This window comes from Orbicella faveolata, unplaced genomic scaffold, assembly GCF_042242905.1.
Source record: "Orbicella faveolata isolate gen_17 unplaced genomic scaffold, um_ofav_v1 contig_47, whole genome shotgun sequence".
Taxonomy (NCBI): Eukaryota; Metazoa; Cnidaria; class Anthozoa; order Scleractinia; family Merulinidae; genus Orbicella; species Orbicella faveolata.
This window is the reverse complement of record NW_028301577.1, coordinates 22,891,094-22,910,490: the sequence shown is the minus strand read 5'-3', so window position 1 is coordinate 22,910,490 and position 19,397 is coordinate 22,891,094. Positions and strand designations below refer to the sequence as shown.

Sequence of the window (19,397 nt, the reverse complement as noted above, 5' to 3'; positions counted from 1 at the left end):
ATCCTTTGTTATAATAACCAAGCCAAGCCTTTGTTATAAGTCGAAGTCTCGCCTCGGTTTATCATAACAAAGGATCGGCCCGCCGCGACCGCGGGGACTTTGATCTCACTTAGAAAGCAGCAAAATGTCAATTTCACGCAACGTATAAGCTCAAAAATGTTGATTTTAGGTCAAAAAAGGTTTAAATATTGATTTCACGTTAACGCGTGACGGCAAGGATGTTGGTTTCACTTAGAAACCAGCAAAATGTCAATTTTACGCAGCGCATAAGCTCAATGATGTTGATTTCAGGTCTAAGTAGGTTGAAATGTTGATTTCACGTTAACGCGTGACGGCAAGGAGGTTGATTTCTCTTAGAAACCAGCAAAATGTCAATTCCACGCAACGTATAAGCTCAAAAATGTTGATTTCAGGTCAAAAAAGGTTGAAATGTTGATTTCACGTTAACGCGTGACGGCAAGGAGGTTGATTTCTCTTAGAAACCAGCAAAATGTCAATTCCACGCAACGTACAAGCTCAAAAATGTTGATTTCAGGTCAAAAAAGGTTTAAATGTTGATTTCACGTTAACGCGTGACGGCAAGGATGTTGGTTTCACTTAGAAACCAGCAAAATGTCAATTTTACGCAGCGCATAAGCTCAATGATGTTGATTTCAGGTCTAAATAGGTTAAAATGTTGATTTCGCGTTAACGCGTGACGGCAAGGATGTTGGTTTCACTTAGAAAACAGCAAAATGGTAGGAGCCCATGATGGGCTCCTGAAAATGGTAATTTCACGCAACGTATAAGCTCAAAAATGCTGATTTCAGGTCACAAAAAGGTGTAAATAAAAATAAAATGAAACAAATAAACATTTCAATAAACACTTTTTCAAATACGGCAACGTCTTCAATGGCTAAAAAATCACGAGATAAAACATAGTTTTCGACAAACGCGATCGTAGCTTTATGTCACGCACCACCATAACTTCCAAGTTCAAAATGCGCTGGTACCTCTTATGCCTGATGAGGACAACAACTTTGGCGGCTGTTTAGTTTTGGATTTAAGAATTTGATGACTCCACGTGAAAACGCTCTATAAATAGGGCTGACAGATTAACAGATTAACCCTTCTGCGCAACGTACGGGTCTCCATACATCTGCATGTCCCCTGATCCCAGAAGCTCAAAACACTACAAATCATGCCGATTTGAAATAAAATCAACGTAAACTGGATCACAGATCTGTTACAATCGATCGCCACTTGCTGGCCATTATTATGTTTAAATCTAGTTACCAGTTCGAGAAACGTCCGCAGAACGTAATCGCAATGCATGCCGGGAAGGGTCTTTACACCTCGTGCGCGGGAAGACATGGCGGTCGATACAAGACAAATTTTATCACTCTAAAACCAGTTCTCGCTTTCCAAACTTTGACGCTAGCAACGCTTGGCAAATGGGCCACAACTCACCAGAGGGTATTTTTCTTGGGCAAGAACTGCTCTTGGACTTTGCTACCTGGCTCGATCTGACTTCGAACGCCGATAACACGATTACGGTATATCAGCTGCCTTCGAAGTTTCAGAACACATTTTGATTCTTTAAAACGTGCTGATGACTTACGGGTTTATCGAGGCTTTATGATGCCTCTCAACCACCAGGTAGGCACACAAGGTACTTTAAAACAATGCTTAAGATATTAGTTGACAGAGCTCTAATACGGCACATCTCTTTTTTGTTTGATGGCATTTCGTTTGACGCTCGATCGATTCACGTGTTGTGTTCACGTCACAATAACCGGTGTAAACAATCCGTTCCCAGATTTCCGCTCTATATGCTGTGGGATTTGGTTTTGACTTCATACACTATAAACAGTCTGCCTGTTTGCTGTTCAACAAATAAACTCCTAAAGACATGGCTAGGAAAAGCCAAGTTTTTTGCCTACGTTTTAACTCGAAAACAAAGCAAAAACCAGCGACAAAAATACAGAACCACATTTTTCTATTACATTGAAGACCACATGCAAAAATTCAGCTAATTTGGAGCAAGAAAAAAGAAAAGCAACCAAAATCGTCACTTATCCCCTTTTATGACTAACTTCTTCATTTGTTACTAAAGATAACAAACATCTCGTGGGAAAGAGTGGTGACGATTCGTCCGCTCTAATTCAATTTACTCCCTTGTGAAAAACAAGAGTGTCAAATTACACTTTGCAACTAAAAAACAAAAATATCTCGCTATATTTGGATGCAACAAGAACAAAACAATCGTTACCCACACATACTATTGTAAATGTTAGAACTGTTTCAAACCTTAAGTCTCGTCCCCTTTAAAACATGTCCTAAGAACTAGAGGCGACGATTCGTGACCCCTAATTGAATTTACTCCTTATGAAAAACAAAAGTATCAAGTTACCTTTGTAACTAAAAATAAAAATATCTCGTTGCATTTGCATACTACTAACTCACGAACTGTTTCAAACCTGAAGGCTCATCGCGTTCATTTAACTAAAATCCTCAGCCTAACCCTCAAAAAATGTCGAGGTAAACCCAATATTTGAATACTTCCTCCTCTTTTGTAGAAGAATAAATATGGCCGTTCTGAACTATATCGGGATCAAATCTTCTCACATACCATTTACCTTTACAACAAGAAATTTGATTGGCTGTTTATAGTAGATCCAATCTGATTGGTGTGACATACATACATCTCTCCCTCACTCACTCACTCATCCATTGACCCGTCCATAACATACCCGACGCGCCGACTAAGAGGTATTTTTTTTACAAAAAAATAACTCAATAAATTATGCTCCCTCCAAACTCCTGTGAAACACCAGTATCTTAAAAAAATAATATAGTCGAACCTCCACTGACGTTGCATGTCCACAATGGCCACCTCTCTACAACAGCCACATTTTTGAGTTATTTTTTTGTAAAAAAAATACCTCTTAGTCGGCACGTTGGGTATGTTATGGACGGGTCAATTGGTGAGTGAGTGAGTGAGTGAGTGAGAGATGTATGTATGTCACACCAATCAGACTGGATCTACTATGAACAGCCAATCAAATTTCTTGTTGGAAAGGTAAATGGTATCTAAGAAACACAAGGTATGTATAAACACAAGGACTTTGGTAATTGAAAAATAAAGAGTGACATGTACGTTGGCGGTTTGTGATTTTTAGTACGGTTTGGAGGGGAGTGTGACAGTTACGTACATTGGGTTGTTTTAGAGTGCATAATTTTCAGTGTAATGGTGGCTAGTTATGAACGAGATGAGTCTTGAGTTTTGAAGCAGTTCATGAGTTAATGGTAGGCAAATGGCACGAGATATTTTTATTTTTAATTACAAAGGGTAACTTGATACTTTTGTTTTTCACAAGGAGTTAATTCAATTAGGGTCACGAATCGTCGGTCTAGTTCTTAGGACATTTTAGAGGAGACGAGACTTTAGATTTGACACATTTCTAACGTTAACAATAGTAAGTGCAGGTAACAATTGTTTTGTTCTTATTGCATGTAAATATAACAAGATATTTTTATTTTTTAGTTACAATGGGTAATTTGACACTTGTTTTTCACAAGGTAGTAAATTCAATTAGAGCTCACGAATCGTCACCACTTGCTCCCACGAGATGTTTGCTATTTTTAGTTACAAATGGTAACTCGACACTTTTGTTTTTCATATGGGAGTAAATTCAATTAGAGCTTACAAGTTATCAGCTATTGTTCCCAGGATATTGAGCAAAAAAGAAGCTTTCATTTGTAGAGTGTTTTTACGTCTCTGCAATAGCAGTTTAATAGTTTTATTTGATGACATTCATTTTAGTCCGATATTTTAAAGGTAAAAAGTATGAAAACTGTTCAAATGTTCTTTGAAGACTACGTGACGTCAATAAAGTGCACTTAATTAAATCAGACTTTCAACGTGTCAGAGAGGTTTTTTCTTTCTTTCTATTTTTGGTGAAGTAGTGTTGTTGCCTTGTGTTCTGCAAAAAGGGTAAACTTACGACTCGTCTAAAATGCGAAAAGTTCTCGAGTATTTTTGAGCAAAAATTTCCCTTAGAGGTTGGAAGGGCTATGTGATCAGTGAGAGAGGGAGTTATGCATGTGGGGGTTGTGTGAAAGAACAAATCAAATTGCCTGTTAGAAAATAAGATGATATGTACATTAATCTGGAGACGTGTCAGATTACTGTAGTTTGTTCAGTCAAACATTATACATGTCAATCGATTTAGCTTTATGGAGGGAGAATTACATAAGGAAAGTATTTTTGAGTTATTTTTTGTAACAAAAAATACCTTTTAGTCGGCGCGTAGGCGTATGTTATGGACAGGTCAATGAATGAGTGAGTGAGTGAGAGATGTATGTATGTCACACCAATCAGATTGGATCTACTATAAACAGCCAATCAAATTTCTTGTAAAGGTAAATGGTATGTGAGAAGATTTGATCCCGATACAGTTCAGAACAGCCATATTTATTCTTCTATAAAAGAGGAGGAAGTATTCATACATTGGGATACTTCGACATTTTCTGTGGGTTAGGCTGAGGATTTTGTGGGCGGGTTTGATAATCATTTGTAACTGGATAATCAGTCAAAGAAACATAGTGTTTGGCATATAACTACGAGCATGCAATGAAGGGTGAGCTTTTCCCATTAGATAACTACTACTAGGTTTAAGATGTGAAAGAAAACCAAGTTGATGTGGTTTCTATGATAGGATCAATTGTATTTTTTTGGGGGGGGGGGGGGGCGGAATGCACTACTGGGAATGTGAAGAGGTTGTGACCAGGTTCAAATCGTTTGCATGTTGTATTGATACCTAAATATTGCTGCAGAGTTTGTAATGAGTGTTTCGGGCGTGTCGTTAATTTCAGTATCCATTGATAAGTTTCAATGTGAAAAGCGAAGACACGACGATTAATTTGGTCAACAGAACAAAAAGATATTATTCTGCGTTGATTTTACAATTATAATGGTTCTTGTTTACTACTGGAATGCGAAGATAGATTTTAATGAAACTAAATCTTTTCTCTTCAATGTTATCAGGGGTTTCGCTTATTCACATTAATAACCAACACGAATTGTAGTTGAAGAAAAAGGAAATTACTTTTGTTTAAGATAACGTAAGTGAGGTATATGAAGTCCTGAGCATTTTATTGTATTAAACACAAGGACTTTGGAAAGACTGACGAGTATGTTGCTGGTTTGTAATTTTTAGTCCGGTTTGGAGTGGAGGGTGACAGTTACATACATACATTGGGTTGTTTTAGAGTGCATAATCCTTAGTGTAATGGTGGCTAGTTATGAACGAGATGAGCTTTGAGTTTTGAAACAGTTCATGAGTTAGTAGTATGCAAATGGCATGAGATATTTTTATTTTTAGTTACAAAGGTAACTCGATACTTTTGTTTTTCACAAGGAGTAAATTCAATTAGAGGTGACAAATCGTCGCTTCTAGTTCTAAGGACATGTTTTAGAGGAGACAAGACTATTTAGATTTGAAATAGTTCTAACGTTTACAATAGTAAGTGCAGGTAATGATTGTTTTGTTCTTGTTGCATGCAAATATAACGAGATATTTTTATTTTTTAGTTACAATGGGTAATTTGACACTCTTGTTTTTCACAAGGGAGTAAATTCAGTTGTAATAGAGCTGACGAATCGTCACCACTTGTTCCCACAAGATGTTTGCTATTTTTAGTTACAAATGGTAACTTAACACTTTTGTTTTTTATATGGGAGTAAATTCAATTGGAGCTGACAAGGTATCGGCTCTTATTCCCAGGATATTAAACAGAAAAGAAGCTTTCATTTCTGGACGGTGTTTACGTCTCTGCAGTAGCAGTTTCATATTTTTATTTGATGGGCATTTTATGACATTCTTTTCAGTCCGATATTTTTAAAGGTAAAAAGTATGAAAACTGTTTAAATGTTCTTTCAAGACTGCATGGCACCAAGTTAAAGAGCAATTTAATTAAATCAGATTTTCAACGTGTCAGTTTTTTTTTCTCTTTCTTTCTATTTTCGGTGAAGAAAGTGTTATTGCATTGTGTTGTGTAAAATGGGTAAACTTACGACTCGTACAAAATGCAAAAAGTACTCTTAAAGTATCAGTATAACCCATTTGACCATCCGCGCGCGGTCCGCTCTAGCGTTCGTGGCTTTAACAAAAACCCATATAAACCGTATATTTACTGGAAGCTTAATAACTACAGATTATGACCTGACCTGTTTAAAACGGTAAAAATTTACCGTGTTTCGAAAATGTGAATATATTTACAAAGCTTCACGAACCCATAAATCAAGGTATACGCCCGCTAAATTTAGGTCGGAGAAAACGATTAACATGGCATCCGTTTCTTCACACATTGACCTCAAAAACCGTGTCTCAGACTTTTGGCACATGCGTTTGTTATTATTTTACAAGAGGATAAAGTTAGAAAAAGGAAAAAAATAGGACTGCCCGCGAAAAAAAGACATAACTTTTTAATGAAAAGAGTAATCAGAATTCGCAGACACGGTTTTGTCGGCGTTCGTTCTGACAACATTCTCTCCGAATTTCAGCCAATTTGGTCCAGGGGCTGCCAACCTGGAACTCGAAATGCACGTACAACTCGCCTATTTTTTACTTTCGAGAAACAGAGAAAAAATAAAATTCGGCGGCATCCAAGTGTTATGAGATTATCACACCAAGGGAGACACCGCAGGGGAATCAACTTTCTGTATAACAATAGGACTGTTACAGTTAACATGGAACAGGTACAAATTTCCGCGACGGCGCGCGGTAAATTATTCACCAGTGAATAAACCGCTTTTTCATGTGTGAAGTCAGAATTCCAAAGTTAGTAAACGTGAAATTATCTTTTGATTTACTACATTAGCGTTCGAAATTTTACGTATCGGTTGACTAATCTTCAAAATTATGACCATGTCACTGTTAACATGCCGAAGGCCCGTAGAAGGTTCCCGAGAAAATGCAAGCGCACAAAGGGAAACGCTGGAGAGGACGCCGTAAACGGGACTACATCGACTGATGTTGATGCAAAGGCAAAGATACTGGAAGAAATGACAATAGCTGGGTAAGAAAAAAAAAAAATGTTGCACTGCTGATTCTAATTTTGTACAATCGATCTGCCTTTCAATTTCGTCCACTTCTCTTCGTCAATCTCCTCTGCTTCGACAGTTTCTTGCAACAATATTTTAGCGCGGCTTGCGCTCATTTCGGCTTGCTCGCTGGCTTCGTGATCGCGATCGTTATCGCATTCATCCAGCAATTTTTCTTGATTGTAAAACGAACCCTTTGCCGCTTTCCGCTAATTTAGCGGCCCACTATTTGTTGAAAGTGTTTTTCGCCTTCTTTGGCCTTCCTTTAGCCGATGAAAACGGCCAAGATCGCTCTGTCTTCTTCGAAGGCATCCGGCACTGATTATGGCGCGCGAATTGCGTGTCAACTCAGCATGATCTTGATGTCATGTGACTTCTTGCCTCGATAATTAATTCATTTGACAGAACTTGTCAACTCTCAATTAAGTAATTAATATGCAAAGCAATCTTTCTCGCGCAATAACTAGCGGCAGATATAAGATTTTTTCGTGGAGTTTTTTTTATCTAAAAGATTACTTTAAGATTTATCCAACCGCTTAAAAAAGTAAAATTATGCAAAATTGCAAATTTTCCCCTTACTGATACCTTAACTTGAGTATTTTTGAGCAAAAATTCCTCTTAGGTGTTCGGAAGGGTTATGTGATCGGTGAGTGAGGGAGTTATGCATGTGCGCATGTCACACCAATCACAGTGTGGGTTGTATCAAAGAGCGAATCAAATTGCCTGTTAGAAAATAAGATGGTATCTACATTAATCTGGAGACGTGTCAGATTACTGTAATTTGTTCAGTCAAACAATATATGGCTTTCTATTTACTTATCTTACCATTACCGATGTAATATCGTATCTACATCATAAATTCCCAGTTTCTTTCTTGCTGTACATCGCAACCAAAAACACTTGTCAAATTAACCACATCGTTACTGTAAACAATTCTATGAATGCTCCTATCTCAGAGACGTTTAGTTCACAAAAAAAATAACTCTTGCACGCATTGCGTGCCTATGTTTTGTCCCAGCAGCTGGCCCATACATTCACTCTTACTTTGACCTCTCTACAACAGCCACTGCTCTACAACAGCAATGACCACTAATCGGATACCTACTGCCAAAATAACAACTTGACTGGCCAGTTAATCAACAACTGACGAACGGTGTACACAAAACCCCATTTTTATTGGAAAAGGTCATCTTTGTTCAATCCAATCAGAAAGTTAGACAGCTCCTTCATAGCATTCTCTTGCTGTCTATTATTTTACATTGACTGTCTTCTACACCAAGTAAGAGCCAGTTAGACAGGTTTTTTATATACCAAAAAATGGTCCCTGATAATTGTAATATTCTTGTTGTAAGAGCATGATGGTTCAGTTAAAGGAAGCTTTAGAAAAAAAGTCCAAGTTTTATTCCAACATGGCTATCCAGTCATTGTGCAATGTGCATGTCTGTACTCATACAAAATACCACTGAACATTACAATAATCAAACTATTATTTACTTTTAAATGGTCTGGGATCTGTTCTCTGTCTTCAGTCTTATTTATAAATTAAGCACATCACTGTGTATTAAGCATTTTAGAATGGCTCTCACCTGATCTAGTCTGAGAAACTCTCTCCTCAAAACAAGAAAGAAAATGATGACAGAAGGAATGGAGAGGAACAATGCAATATCATAACAGGTCAAAACGGGCCATGGGATACCTAAAAATAGACAATACATGCATAAAGGTAAAAAGAACCATAACTTAAGTACTGGAAAGAAGAGTTCATTACTGTTACTTCTCAAACTAATAATGTAATAGAGCGACGGTACTGTCTAACCAACGGTAAACTTGATCGACTGGATGACCTTCCAATATTTCTTTTATGTTAGTGGCTAAGTTTGCGGCTATGTGACCGGCGACTAGCTCCAGGCGCAGTATTGTGAGGCCCTGTTTAGCCAATCTTGCCTTTGCTGCTACTATCCCTTGTGTTACTCCAGAGGGTTGCATCACCACTGTAAATGCTGCTGCTGCCGCGCCCACCCCACTTGCAAGTTAAAACAAAGAAAATCACAACCACGAAGGAGGTTTGGATACCCGGTTTTATATTATTTGTGCTTCTTTATATAGTATGGCACAAGGACCGCTTGGGGGTTTCTGCTATTGTTTGGGATTTTACAAGATGGGGTCAAGGTGGGGTTGTCCTATGGCCAATTGCAAACCTGGGTGGCCAGGAATTGTCCTTATTAGGCCTCCTTCCCTTGTCCATCATCATATGCATATGGTTGAATCTACCAGAGACCACAGTCCTAGTCAGAATAGCTCTATAAGCTTCCACATGACATGCTCAGGGTACTATCTCTCATGGTGACAATTTGACAGGACTAAATGAAATTTAGGTAAAGTTAAAATCAAGCTAATACAGCCCAGCAGTCTCTGATATGTGGGGGGTAGTGGAAAGAGTTCCAGGGGCAATATGATGATTGTGCTTTGCTCGCAGTGTTTTGCTTGCTTGCTCCTCTGGTTTTGCCTCCCTCCTTCCCACTTACGAAAGTATATCTTCCACACCCTGTTTCTACACAGTGCTGTGTTGACAGGTGCCTTGAGGTGGGCTGTGTCTGGGTTGCCATGGTGACTTCCTTGCTGCAGAGGAGATTGCTGCTCTCCTCTTCTGCTACCTTAAAGACACCTACATCATTCCGTGCCCTCCAATATTTCAATGTTACCTTCCAATTGGCTGATTGAGGGACCTGCACTACACTTCAATTAAAAAACTATCAAAGCCTGTTTCTTATACTCACGTTTGCAAGGAATGCAAAATGACCAAACAAAGGATGGGATATCTCCAGGTAGAATGATTAGGACTCCAACAACTAGAAGAATCTAATGGACACAACAGAAACAAGCAGGTTAAAACTGCAGACAGACAGGTTTTTATTGTCTGGAATAGAGCTCTGCAGTTGCTATTAAAAGCATCGCATTCTGTAGAAGCCCTTCATTAAATGTTTACAGGCTTCCTTTGAGACAGCACAGTAACAAATCCTGCAATCTGATTGTTTCTTAGCATGGTCCAGAATTTCCTGGTCATGGTAACACACACGCAATGTGTGTGTGGAACAGGTCAATAATCATTTGAGAGAGAGAAAACAATCAATATTAAGTTATTTACCGGCTTAGGGTCAGTCCGCATAGTGAAAAACTGTGACCAGCAGGCAAATAGCATATATTTATTATTCAGAACAGGTTCATGGTTGGTGTGCATTCATTAAATAAATGCACTTGGGAGTTTAGAGCTTAGAGGGGTTGATATGGAATCCTGGCAGGATATAGGGTAAGGTTCGGAAATGAGGGAGGTGGGTGGTATGCATACAAGTTATTCTTTTTAAACATCCAAAAAGAAACAAAAAAATTAACTGTCTGAAAAATTTCACTTAGGTTGAAACAAAATAATAAATATTAATCTAGATCATAAGTAATTTTTTTTACTGGCCTAAAATACATTTTAAACTACAACATATACACCTGCATGGAGAGAGGCACTGCGAGAGTACAGTGTCTTGTGTGTCAAAACTCATTTACCTTTGTCATGAGTGTAGGACCCTCTTCGTGTGTGATTTTAGCAATTGAAATCACCCAAACAATTGTTGTTATACACTGAATCCAGAACATGCCCAAATACGTCCAGTACAATGCCTTGAGACATTCTGGGCTTTCTTTTCTATAAAAAATATTACTTAAAATTCAAAAAAATTATTGAGTTAATATTAAAAAATTTTTGGTAAGTTGGTGACGATGAAAACCTTGCATAGAAATTTAATCATGTTAAATTATGACAACTGTACCTTTCTACACTTTTTTCTATAATTAAAAAAAAAACACTTGAAAAACATCCTGAGAGTAAGAGTAGGGTGTCTGTGTTAAGGGAGTTAAGTTAAGGGAGTTATGCATGTCCATCTTATGCACATCAGTGTTCTTGTAAAAGCAAGAAAAAGAGCAGGACCACCCTGCAGGCTTCCCATCACATCACATCCCATTCTGTACCACATTCCCTTCCATTCCATCCCTTTCCATTCCATTTCATTTTGTTTCATTGATAGAGATGGGCTACTGGTTTTTAAACTAATAAAGATACTTATTAAACTCTATTTAGATGAAGAGATATCTGTTGTACTCACATGACTTCCAGTAAGATCAGAAACAACATTGTAAAAAGGAACTGAATCACAAACAAAGCTCCAGATTTGGACTTGAAGGGCCAGAGCTGTACAAAGAAAAATACAATTTAAGAGTTTAATACAAAGGGTTTAACTGATTGCTGAAATAAATACAAATCAAGTACTGTGTTTGTGATGAAGTTTTAACAATCATATTTCTGTCAGTAGGTTTATTTTATGATTTAATTTTCAGCCAGCCAATAAATTATTAAATATACCATAAAAACTCTGAGAAGCTCCACTCAACAATTTCTTTTTCATATTATTCTTTCTTTCATTCCCTTGTTAAAACCTCTTCTTCCAAGGAACTTGTAAGTTAACATTATAAATTTTCCATCCAGGCTGTTAGCCAGATGAGTGTCCAGGCATCCTGTGGACGGCCACTTTCTAAAGAAAATAGTGTTTTTTTTATGTTGACTTATAAATTGTCCATTTGAGCAGGCCCTATGGCGCATTTTGGACAGCTACTTTTCAAATTCTGGCTAAAAGCCTGATTCCATCATTAGTAAGGTTAACCCTTGAGTATACAACAAAAACATTGACTACAAATTGGTTAATCAAATCAATGTTTACATTTGGTCTGATTCCTTGGTCTGATCCAGTTACACTGTACTCTCCTGTATTGAAACTGTTTATTTCTTGTTGGAAGAATCCTGAATAAGAAACAAAGGGAAAAAAAACAGAACTCAGTGCAGAAAATTGACAAGTTCTTGAACTTCTAAGTATGTACACTTAATACAGATCATCTTTTAGAATAATCTAGCAGTTGGACATGTAACAATTTTCCATTGAATGATATACTGTAGATCAAGATCAAATAAATAGTTCTAAATGTAATACTTTACCTGAAGATCTGTACTTCCATTGATGATGTAATGCCCACGACAAGCACAAAACCTACAAAATGTTTAGATCTGCATTCAGTAATTAAGAAATAGGAAACAATGTTCTGTGTTTCTATCCTGTTATAGAGACATGACTGAAAGTTTGGGAGTGGGAACACGAGCTGACAGGCAATTGTTTCCACAGCTTTTTCAAATTCTCCCAAACTTTCACAAGTGTTTCGATAACTCAATAGAAACATGGAGAACATGTTTTCAATTTCTTTTAGAAAATACCATGACGAATAAAGAAAACATTTTGTTTACTTGGATCATCAAGATGTATTATTCTCTTTGCTTGTGCCATCAGTATGTCAACAGCTCATGCTAGTTCTGTGTTTCTATTGAGTTTTGGTAGAATTCTACTAAGTATACTAATGCAAATGCTGCAATCTGATTGGCTAAGCTACTCATATACTATTAGCCACTAGAGTGCAGTGTTCAGAGATCGTCCACGCAATGGCAATGGTTTCTAGTTTCTCTAATGTTTAGAGGAAGATTTAGAAATAATTACTGGATAATTAAATTCTCAACAACCCCAAGAAAGGAAACTGATCATCATGCACCTTTAAACCTGAAATTTTTCAATGGACCGATGAGTGCACATGCACAACTGAGCAAGTTTCAAATAACAATTCAATCCGCACTAGTGTGCTAAAGCATGAAGTTTAATACTTAACTATGTTGAGAATTGATTGGAAATAGCTATTTGAAGGAAATTTAGTTAGAATTCCACTAAAACAATTAGATTATTTGCTCTTGATTTCTATGAGGTGATAATTAATTTGGCCAGATCATGTGTATTTTGTGCACCCCTCGACCAATATATCGGTCAGCATATCGACCAACACTCGACTGATATATTGGTCTACATATCGACCGGCACTCGACCAATATGTCAGTCGACATATCGACCGACAATCGACTGATATATAGACCGAGATATGTCAGTCGACATATCGGTGAAGTGTCGGTTGATATGTCGACCAACACTCCACCAATGTGTTGGTCAATATGTCAACCGAGAGTGGTTGTCCGATTGTCGGCCAACATGTCGATCGATAGGCTACCAACGTTCCGCCGATACTTCACTGATACTTGCGTACTGGTGACTGTAGCCTGCATCACAGACGCAACTTAACCTAGGTTAGTAACTTCTGCTGAGTAGCGCAGATATCCCTGTATGCATAGAAGACTGGAAGGGAATTACAAAAATAAGATATATGCAAGGGAGTAATATACCACCGGGAAAAAATATAACATACCAAATGAGGACAATCCCATCTTCTTCAATATACCCAACCAAGAAGTACAAGTTAGACTACATGTGCAAAACAAGCGTAGCCTAGTAGAATTATTTAACAGCAAGTATGACTCGTTGACAGGGCAAGGCTGAAACCCAGCCCTATTCCATACCAGAAAAATCAAAGGGACTACGCCAGTGAAGGCCAGATACCACAACAGCTATATGGCGGTGTGATAAAGTTGCTTAAACATGAATTCGCTTTTCTGGATTTTTTCATCTTGACTGTTTTGGCAAATGCTTGCGTAACTCTCCTAAATTTTAAGTTGTGCAGTAACCCCTCCCACAGGCAAGGAAATGTAAAAATCAAAAAACTACAAAAACATCAGTGCTATGCATGGGCAAATTCAAGACTTGCTCATCTTTCATTAGTTGTATTCCAGCACCTTGTTATCCTTCATCATCCTTATCCTCTTTCCTGTCAACTGTATTTTGTGTATTTGGCAGTATTTCAATTGGGTATCTTGCTTGACAGCGACTGAATTTGCGGCACACGATCCAAACATAAAGCCGTCACAAATTTTTAAGGTTGACCAAGAAAGGATGAAATGCACATAACTTATAAATCTGACTCTGGCAGTCTAAGCGTTTGACTTATATTATATGACAGTCGACCGATATACCACTGACAGTCAACCAATATTCTGCCGGCAATCAATGGTCAACGTATCGGCCGAGTGTCGGGCGCTATATAGACCGAAATATCTGCCGATAGTCGGTTGATATGTCGACCGACACTCGGCCAATATCTCGGTCGATATATCAATCGATATATCAGTCAACATATCTTGGTCGATATATCGGCCGAGTGATGGTCAATATGTCAACCGACATATCAGTTGAATGTTGGTTGATATGTCAACCGATACATCAGTCAAGGGGTGCACAAATTACACGTGATCTATTCGGCCTTGGGCCTTATCAACAATCACCTCATAGAAAGTTCAAGCTCATAATCTAATTGTTAACCAATCAGTGCTCGTATTTTCTTTGGGCTATTAATTTTTAATCAGTACTAATCATACTGCAGGGTACACTGTAAATGACATAAAGCTGATTGGTTTTCTATTACTTACCTCTAAAGATTTTAAGGCTCCATCTAAAAGTAAGATCAAATAAATAATCAGTTTTAAAAAAGAAATATTACATACTGAAGCATGCATGTCTGAGGAATCAATTTTTGTACTCTGATTGCACAACACTGTGTAAGGGCAGCTTGCAGTTTCTTTTGTGAAAGCAACTATCTGGAGTCTGCAATTTTGCTTACTAGGTATAAGTGTAGCTGGTTACAAGCAAAAACTTCCTGTGAATCTCTTTTGGCAGAAATTTATTGAAAATAACTTTTTTCTCACAGACCACTCACACAAGTGAGAATAAAATTAATCATACCACATGACTATTTTCACAAGGTGTTTAAATTCTATACAAGGATTTAAATTTAAATTGAATTGGCACACAGATATATTTTATACAAGTACCAACTGACCTCAATTTGAAAACAGGGGGGAGGATTCCCATATAAAAATGACGGGAGTGCTAGACATTCCTTACAGGGGTTAAAAAATGAAGAATTGCTTAGCATGCATATATGAGTTATGGATGCACGCGGCAAGTTTGGAGAGCACGAATGAAGCATAAGAGTTGCTCAAGGCGATAGCCAAGAGCAGCTCTAGCTTCTTGCCGAAACTTACACAAAAGGAACTTGCACTAAGCTCAACAGAAATTTTGCAGCTGAGATGAAACTGCACACGCCATTTTATTGAGCACAGCCGTGCGTACATAAAGATTTTGTTCATGATGGCTCAATAGGAATTAGGTAGGACTAGCACGTGTGCTATGTTATACTCAGTTTTGGTGCCTCTTAGGGTGTTCAGCCTCAAAAGACCCACAGCTGAAGCTTTTGCAGTATCTTTTAGGGTATTGAGCCCCCCAAAAAATTGACAGAAGATATTTGACATTAATTTACTGATTAAGAGTTTTGTCCTATTTACACCAGGGATTCACAGCTCATCAATAAAAGTATGCACATTTAGTTAATGTGTTGTTTTTGAATTGGTACCTCTTAGGGGTGAAAAAAATCTCAAGAAGCCATGCCCACAAAACAGGATGTTTGTACCTCTTAGGGGTTCTGTTGAAAATTTCTGATGAGCACCCCCCTCCTTTTTAAATAGGGAGTGCCCCCCAGATTTGAAACAAGAAAATTGAGTTCCTTTCATTACATGATGTATTTTCCATGAGATGGTGATGAAATGTGAATAACAACATCCTGATCTTAACAACAAAAAGAAATACCTGCTATGAAATAGACCATTTGTCTCACTGGGTGATCTTTACGTATTGGTGTGATGCCATAAATAACTGCTCCTACTGCTGACCTGATGGAAACATAAGTTTTAAGTAAGTAACCATAAACCAAATAACTGTAAGTTACAATCAAGGGATTTTTTGTGTTACACGCATTACTGATTAGTTAGCGATAAATCTTCCTACAAAATAATCCCTTAATGTCTCAAATTAAACACTCTTAACAATAATTATCTTCCAGTTGATTTCCTCAAGGTCATATGCAACTAATCTTGCCATAGAGATGAACAAAGTTAATTAGTAAAGTGTTGAGATTCTACCCTGCCAAGGTGGTGGGGTAGGGAAGGTCAGGAGTCCAGGTCACAAGTCTTCACCTTCCACTTTTTAGTTAAAAATTTAATAAGACAAATCTGTAGTAACCAACTTTCCATGGGGAAGACTCCCATGTCAAAGGGGTGAGGATGCTAGTTGGAAAATTTGAACCCCTAAGGGAATTGAAATTTTGGTCATATTTTCCACAACCAACTTCCTTACTTCAGTTTGTATGAAGGATAGTTATTACTTTTGCCAAGTTTTTGCAGTAATATGACGTGTGTTAGGTGACAGCTTCACTTTGGAATAAAAGTTGTTCTTGTTGTCTGCATCTTGAACCCAGGGCAAAGTGTGAAGTTCAATCCATTATTGTCTTCTTTCAAATCTCAAAATGGAATTTTCACAAGGTTGACCTACATAGTAATTCACACCATTAAAGACACACTGACGGTAACTTTCAGAAGTTACGGTGATTTCTCACCTCAAGAACAAAACTGCCAAGTAGACAATCCAAGCAGTGTTAGAAATAACATGACTCCGCACAGTCAGATTCAAGACTGTAACACTGAAAAACAACATTCAAAAGGGTTGGCATGAACAGACGTATCCACCGATTGTGGTACCTCAAATTTTACCACAATTCTCATTGCATAACTTCAAAATTAAAAAGCTGAGCAGAAGGCTGTGAGAAAGTGGAAGTATATTGAAGGCAGTTAGGATGGACTGCATGTCTTGAGGACTTCAATAGCACTAAGGGGGGGAGTTACTCCCTATGATGGCCTATGCAGGGAGGCTTCACCCAAAAGGGGTGGGGTACCTTTTTCAGGCTAGAAGTATACAAAACCTGGGAGCAGATTTCCCAAGTTTCCTATGGATTTCCTATGGTTCTGTCTGATCCATTTATTCTTGCAGTATAAATAAAGTTTTTACTTACTATTACTTACTTAAGTTGAGGTATGTGAAGGGGTTGGGAATTCTCATATTTTGATGATATCTGTGTAATGATAGATGGTGACGGTGATGGTGACAGTTGATGGTGATGGTGACAGGCAATGGTGAAGGTTGATGGTGGCTATGACAGTGACGGTGGATGGTAATAGTCAAGGTGACAGTAACCTTGAGTCCAACATAGGTTTGGTGTAGCCTGTGCAGCGAGTGTTCCCGTACAAAGAGATTTTCCACATTCTGGCGCCAAAAAATTGGAGCAAGAGCAAAAACTTGACAAAGCAGGGGGTGGTGGGGTGAAAGGGGGAATACTTGCCCGCAAACCCCTTGATTTTGAAAAATGCCCACTGGTTTTAACAGTTGAGTTCATTTACTGATTGACAACTTTGTCCCTGAGCTGAAATCATTATAGTGCTGCATGTATCTACATACTCCTTTGGAGGGCAATAAGTCAAATGTTTGGCTTAAGACCAGCTTTTCCTGTGGTTTAACTCCAACCATTCATTAGCTTGACGGTCATTTCATTCTCCCGCTGCTAAAAAAAAATTTAGCCATTGAATTATAGAACTGCCTGAAAATGGGAAGCCTTTGTTTGAAAATTGTCAGCGAGAGTAAATTCGCTTTGGCAGGGAAAACAACAACCAGCCACCGGCTTCTAAAATTTCGTCTTTCGTTATCTGGACATGAAAAACGACTCAGTAAAGCTAAGTGAGGGTGCCAAATAAGACTATCACAGATTGGTTCTCCTTCCCTGGTTCCTGTTTGATCTTCGCACACAATCAAAAACTTAAAACAGCAGCTGAAAGATTTTAAAAGCTCTCGCTGAATCCAGCAGGTAATGGAGCCACCAAGTATTTACCCTCTAAAAGATGATGTCTTCTGAGCAAAATCGAATATGTACCATCCACATCAAGGCTAATAAATCTTCACTGAGGCTAGTGCAATTTCACAAACCTTCCTCCACAACATTGGTCAAGTCCCATTCAAGTTTTTCCTGGCATCATTCAAGCGAAATTGATACACTTGTCAATCAAGATGACCACACCGCACCAATCAGGAGCCCCAATCGATTGCTCATTTTGAGAGATGGGATGCAAGATAGTGTTAAGATTGATGGTGGGATGCAGGATGAAAAACAGAAAATCACACATTATGGACCTTACACGGGAAACTGCGACTCTTACCAGGTAGAATCAAGATAAATTTTCTAACTAGGTGGGATGGTGGGATTGAGCCAAAAATAGTGGCGGAATGCGAGATTGCAAAAACCTATGTTGGACCCTCGACAGTGGCAGGTAACGATAACAGTGATGAGCAAGGGGTGATAAGTGACAGGTGGTGTATTGACAGTAATAGGTGTCTGGTCAGGTAAAAAAACTGTGCCTTTTTTGAATTCCATTATCAGTTTACCAATACCATGCAACCAACCTGTTGTATTTGAAGTGTGTTACCAAGCCCAAGAAGATACAAAGAAATGCAGTTGTTACATAAATAATTGAGGTCACGGGATGGTTCAGTCCGCCAAGTTTGCTAGTGTCCTTACTACCTGTATGTAAGGAAACATGAAGACAAAATTTCATTAAACTCTTAGTAACTATAAACTTGTGTAATAGTGCCAAATCATGTGCACTAAAGGCATCCGCGGTCGAGTGTCGATCAATACCCTCAATCGATACCCTCGCTCGATCGACCCGCGATCAATACTCCATTGACACTCCATCAACACCTCTGTTGACACTCCATCAACACCTCTGTTGATACTCCATTGACATCTCGTTCAACAGTCAGTTGAGAGTCGACTGATTTTCGATCGATTCAAATGAGTCGATCAACACTCGGCCAACTATAGACCGACTGTTGATCAAGTGTCAATAGAGTGTCGAACGAGTATCAATCAGGATGATGATCGAGTATTGATCGAGATGTCGATTGAGGGTATCGATCGACACTCGACCACGGATGCCTTTAGTGCACATGATCCATGGTGCCTAATGAACTTAAGAATAGCTTATATACAAGAAGCTTACATTAGGTACTTCACTGAAGAGCAAGATCAATGATAACAACGCTTAACTGCGCATAAAATGAGATCAAAACTAAGCTTTTAGAATCTTATAAATTAGTTTGATCACCAGCTCCTTACAGTTTCCGTTTAGTGAATGAAGGTCAGCCACAAAATTGGATAAGTTTGTGCAGCACATTGCACAGGTGTCCTCAGTTCTAGGTAGCTCCGCACTTTGTAATAAACTACAGTGCACATTTGCTCTTTATAGGCAAGTTCATCCAGTAGAACATACCAATGAATTCTCTCCACAGCTCAAAATTCAACCAAAGCGAAAACATAAACCTTTGAATTATGCCTTCAAGGAGGCCGG

General features: G+C 38.3%; 1 protein-coding gene across 3 annotated transcripts in view; it reads right to left on the bottom strand.

The window, feature by feature from the left end:
- LOC110061177 (uncharacterized) overlaps nucleotides 1–19,397 on the bottom strand; it is a 22,866-nt gene extending 3,469 nt beyond the window's left edge. The window contains exons 1-12 of one of the 3 annotated variants that reach the window (XM_089280270.1): nucleotides 19,320–19,397; nucleotides 18,451–18,568; nucleotides 16,559–16,642; nucleotides 15,754–15,836; nucleotides 14,538–14,560; nucleotides 12,123–12,174; nucleotides 11,851–11,930; nucleotides 11,239–11,324; nucleotides 10,643–10,781; nucleotides 9,865–9,946; nucleotides 8,674–8,783; nucleotides 2,620–2,879 (exon numbers count right to left, since the gene is read on the bottom strand). In XM_089280270.1, coding sequence (XP_089136396.1) covers nucleotides 2,784–2,879; nucleotides 8,674–8,783; nucleotides 9,865–9,946; nucleotides 10,643–10,781; nucleotides 11,239–11,324; nucleotides 11,851–11,930; nucleotides 12,123–12,174; nucleotides 14,538–14,560; nucleotides 15,754–15,836; nucleotides 16,559–16,642; nucleotides 18,451–18,568; nucleotides 19,320–19,365 — 999 coding nt within the window. In that variant the 5' untranslated portion in view covers nucleotides 19,366–19,397 and the 3' untranslated portion in view covers nucleotides 2,620–2,783. Of the gene's footprint in view, nucleotides 1–2,619; nucleotides 2,880–8,673; nucleotides 8,784–9,864; nucleotides 9,947–10,642; nucleotides 10,782–11,238; nucleotides 11,325–11,850; nucleotides 11,931–12,122; nucleotides 12,175–14,537; nucleotides 14,561–15,753; nucleotides 15,837–16,558; nucleotides 16,643–18,450; nucleotides 18,569–19,165 lie in introns of those variants that run through there. The other 2 variants (XM_089280269.1, XM_089280271.1) reach the window with 2 other exon arrangements.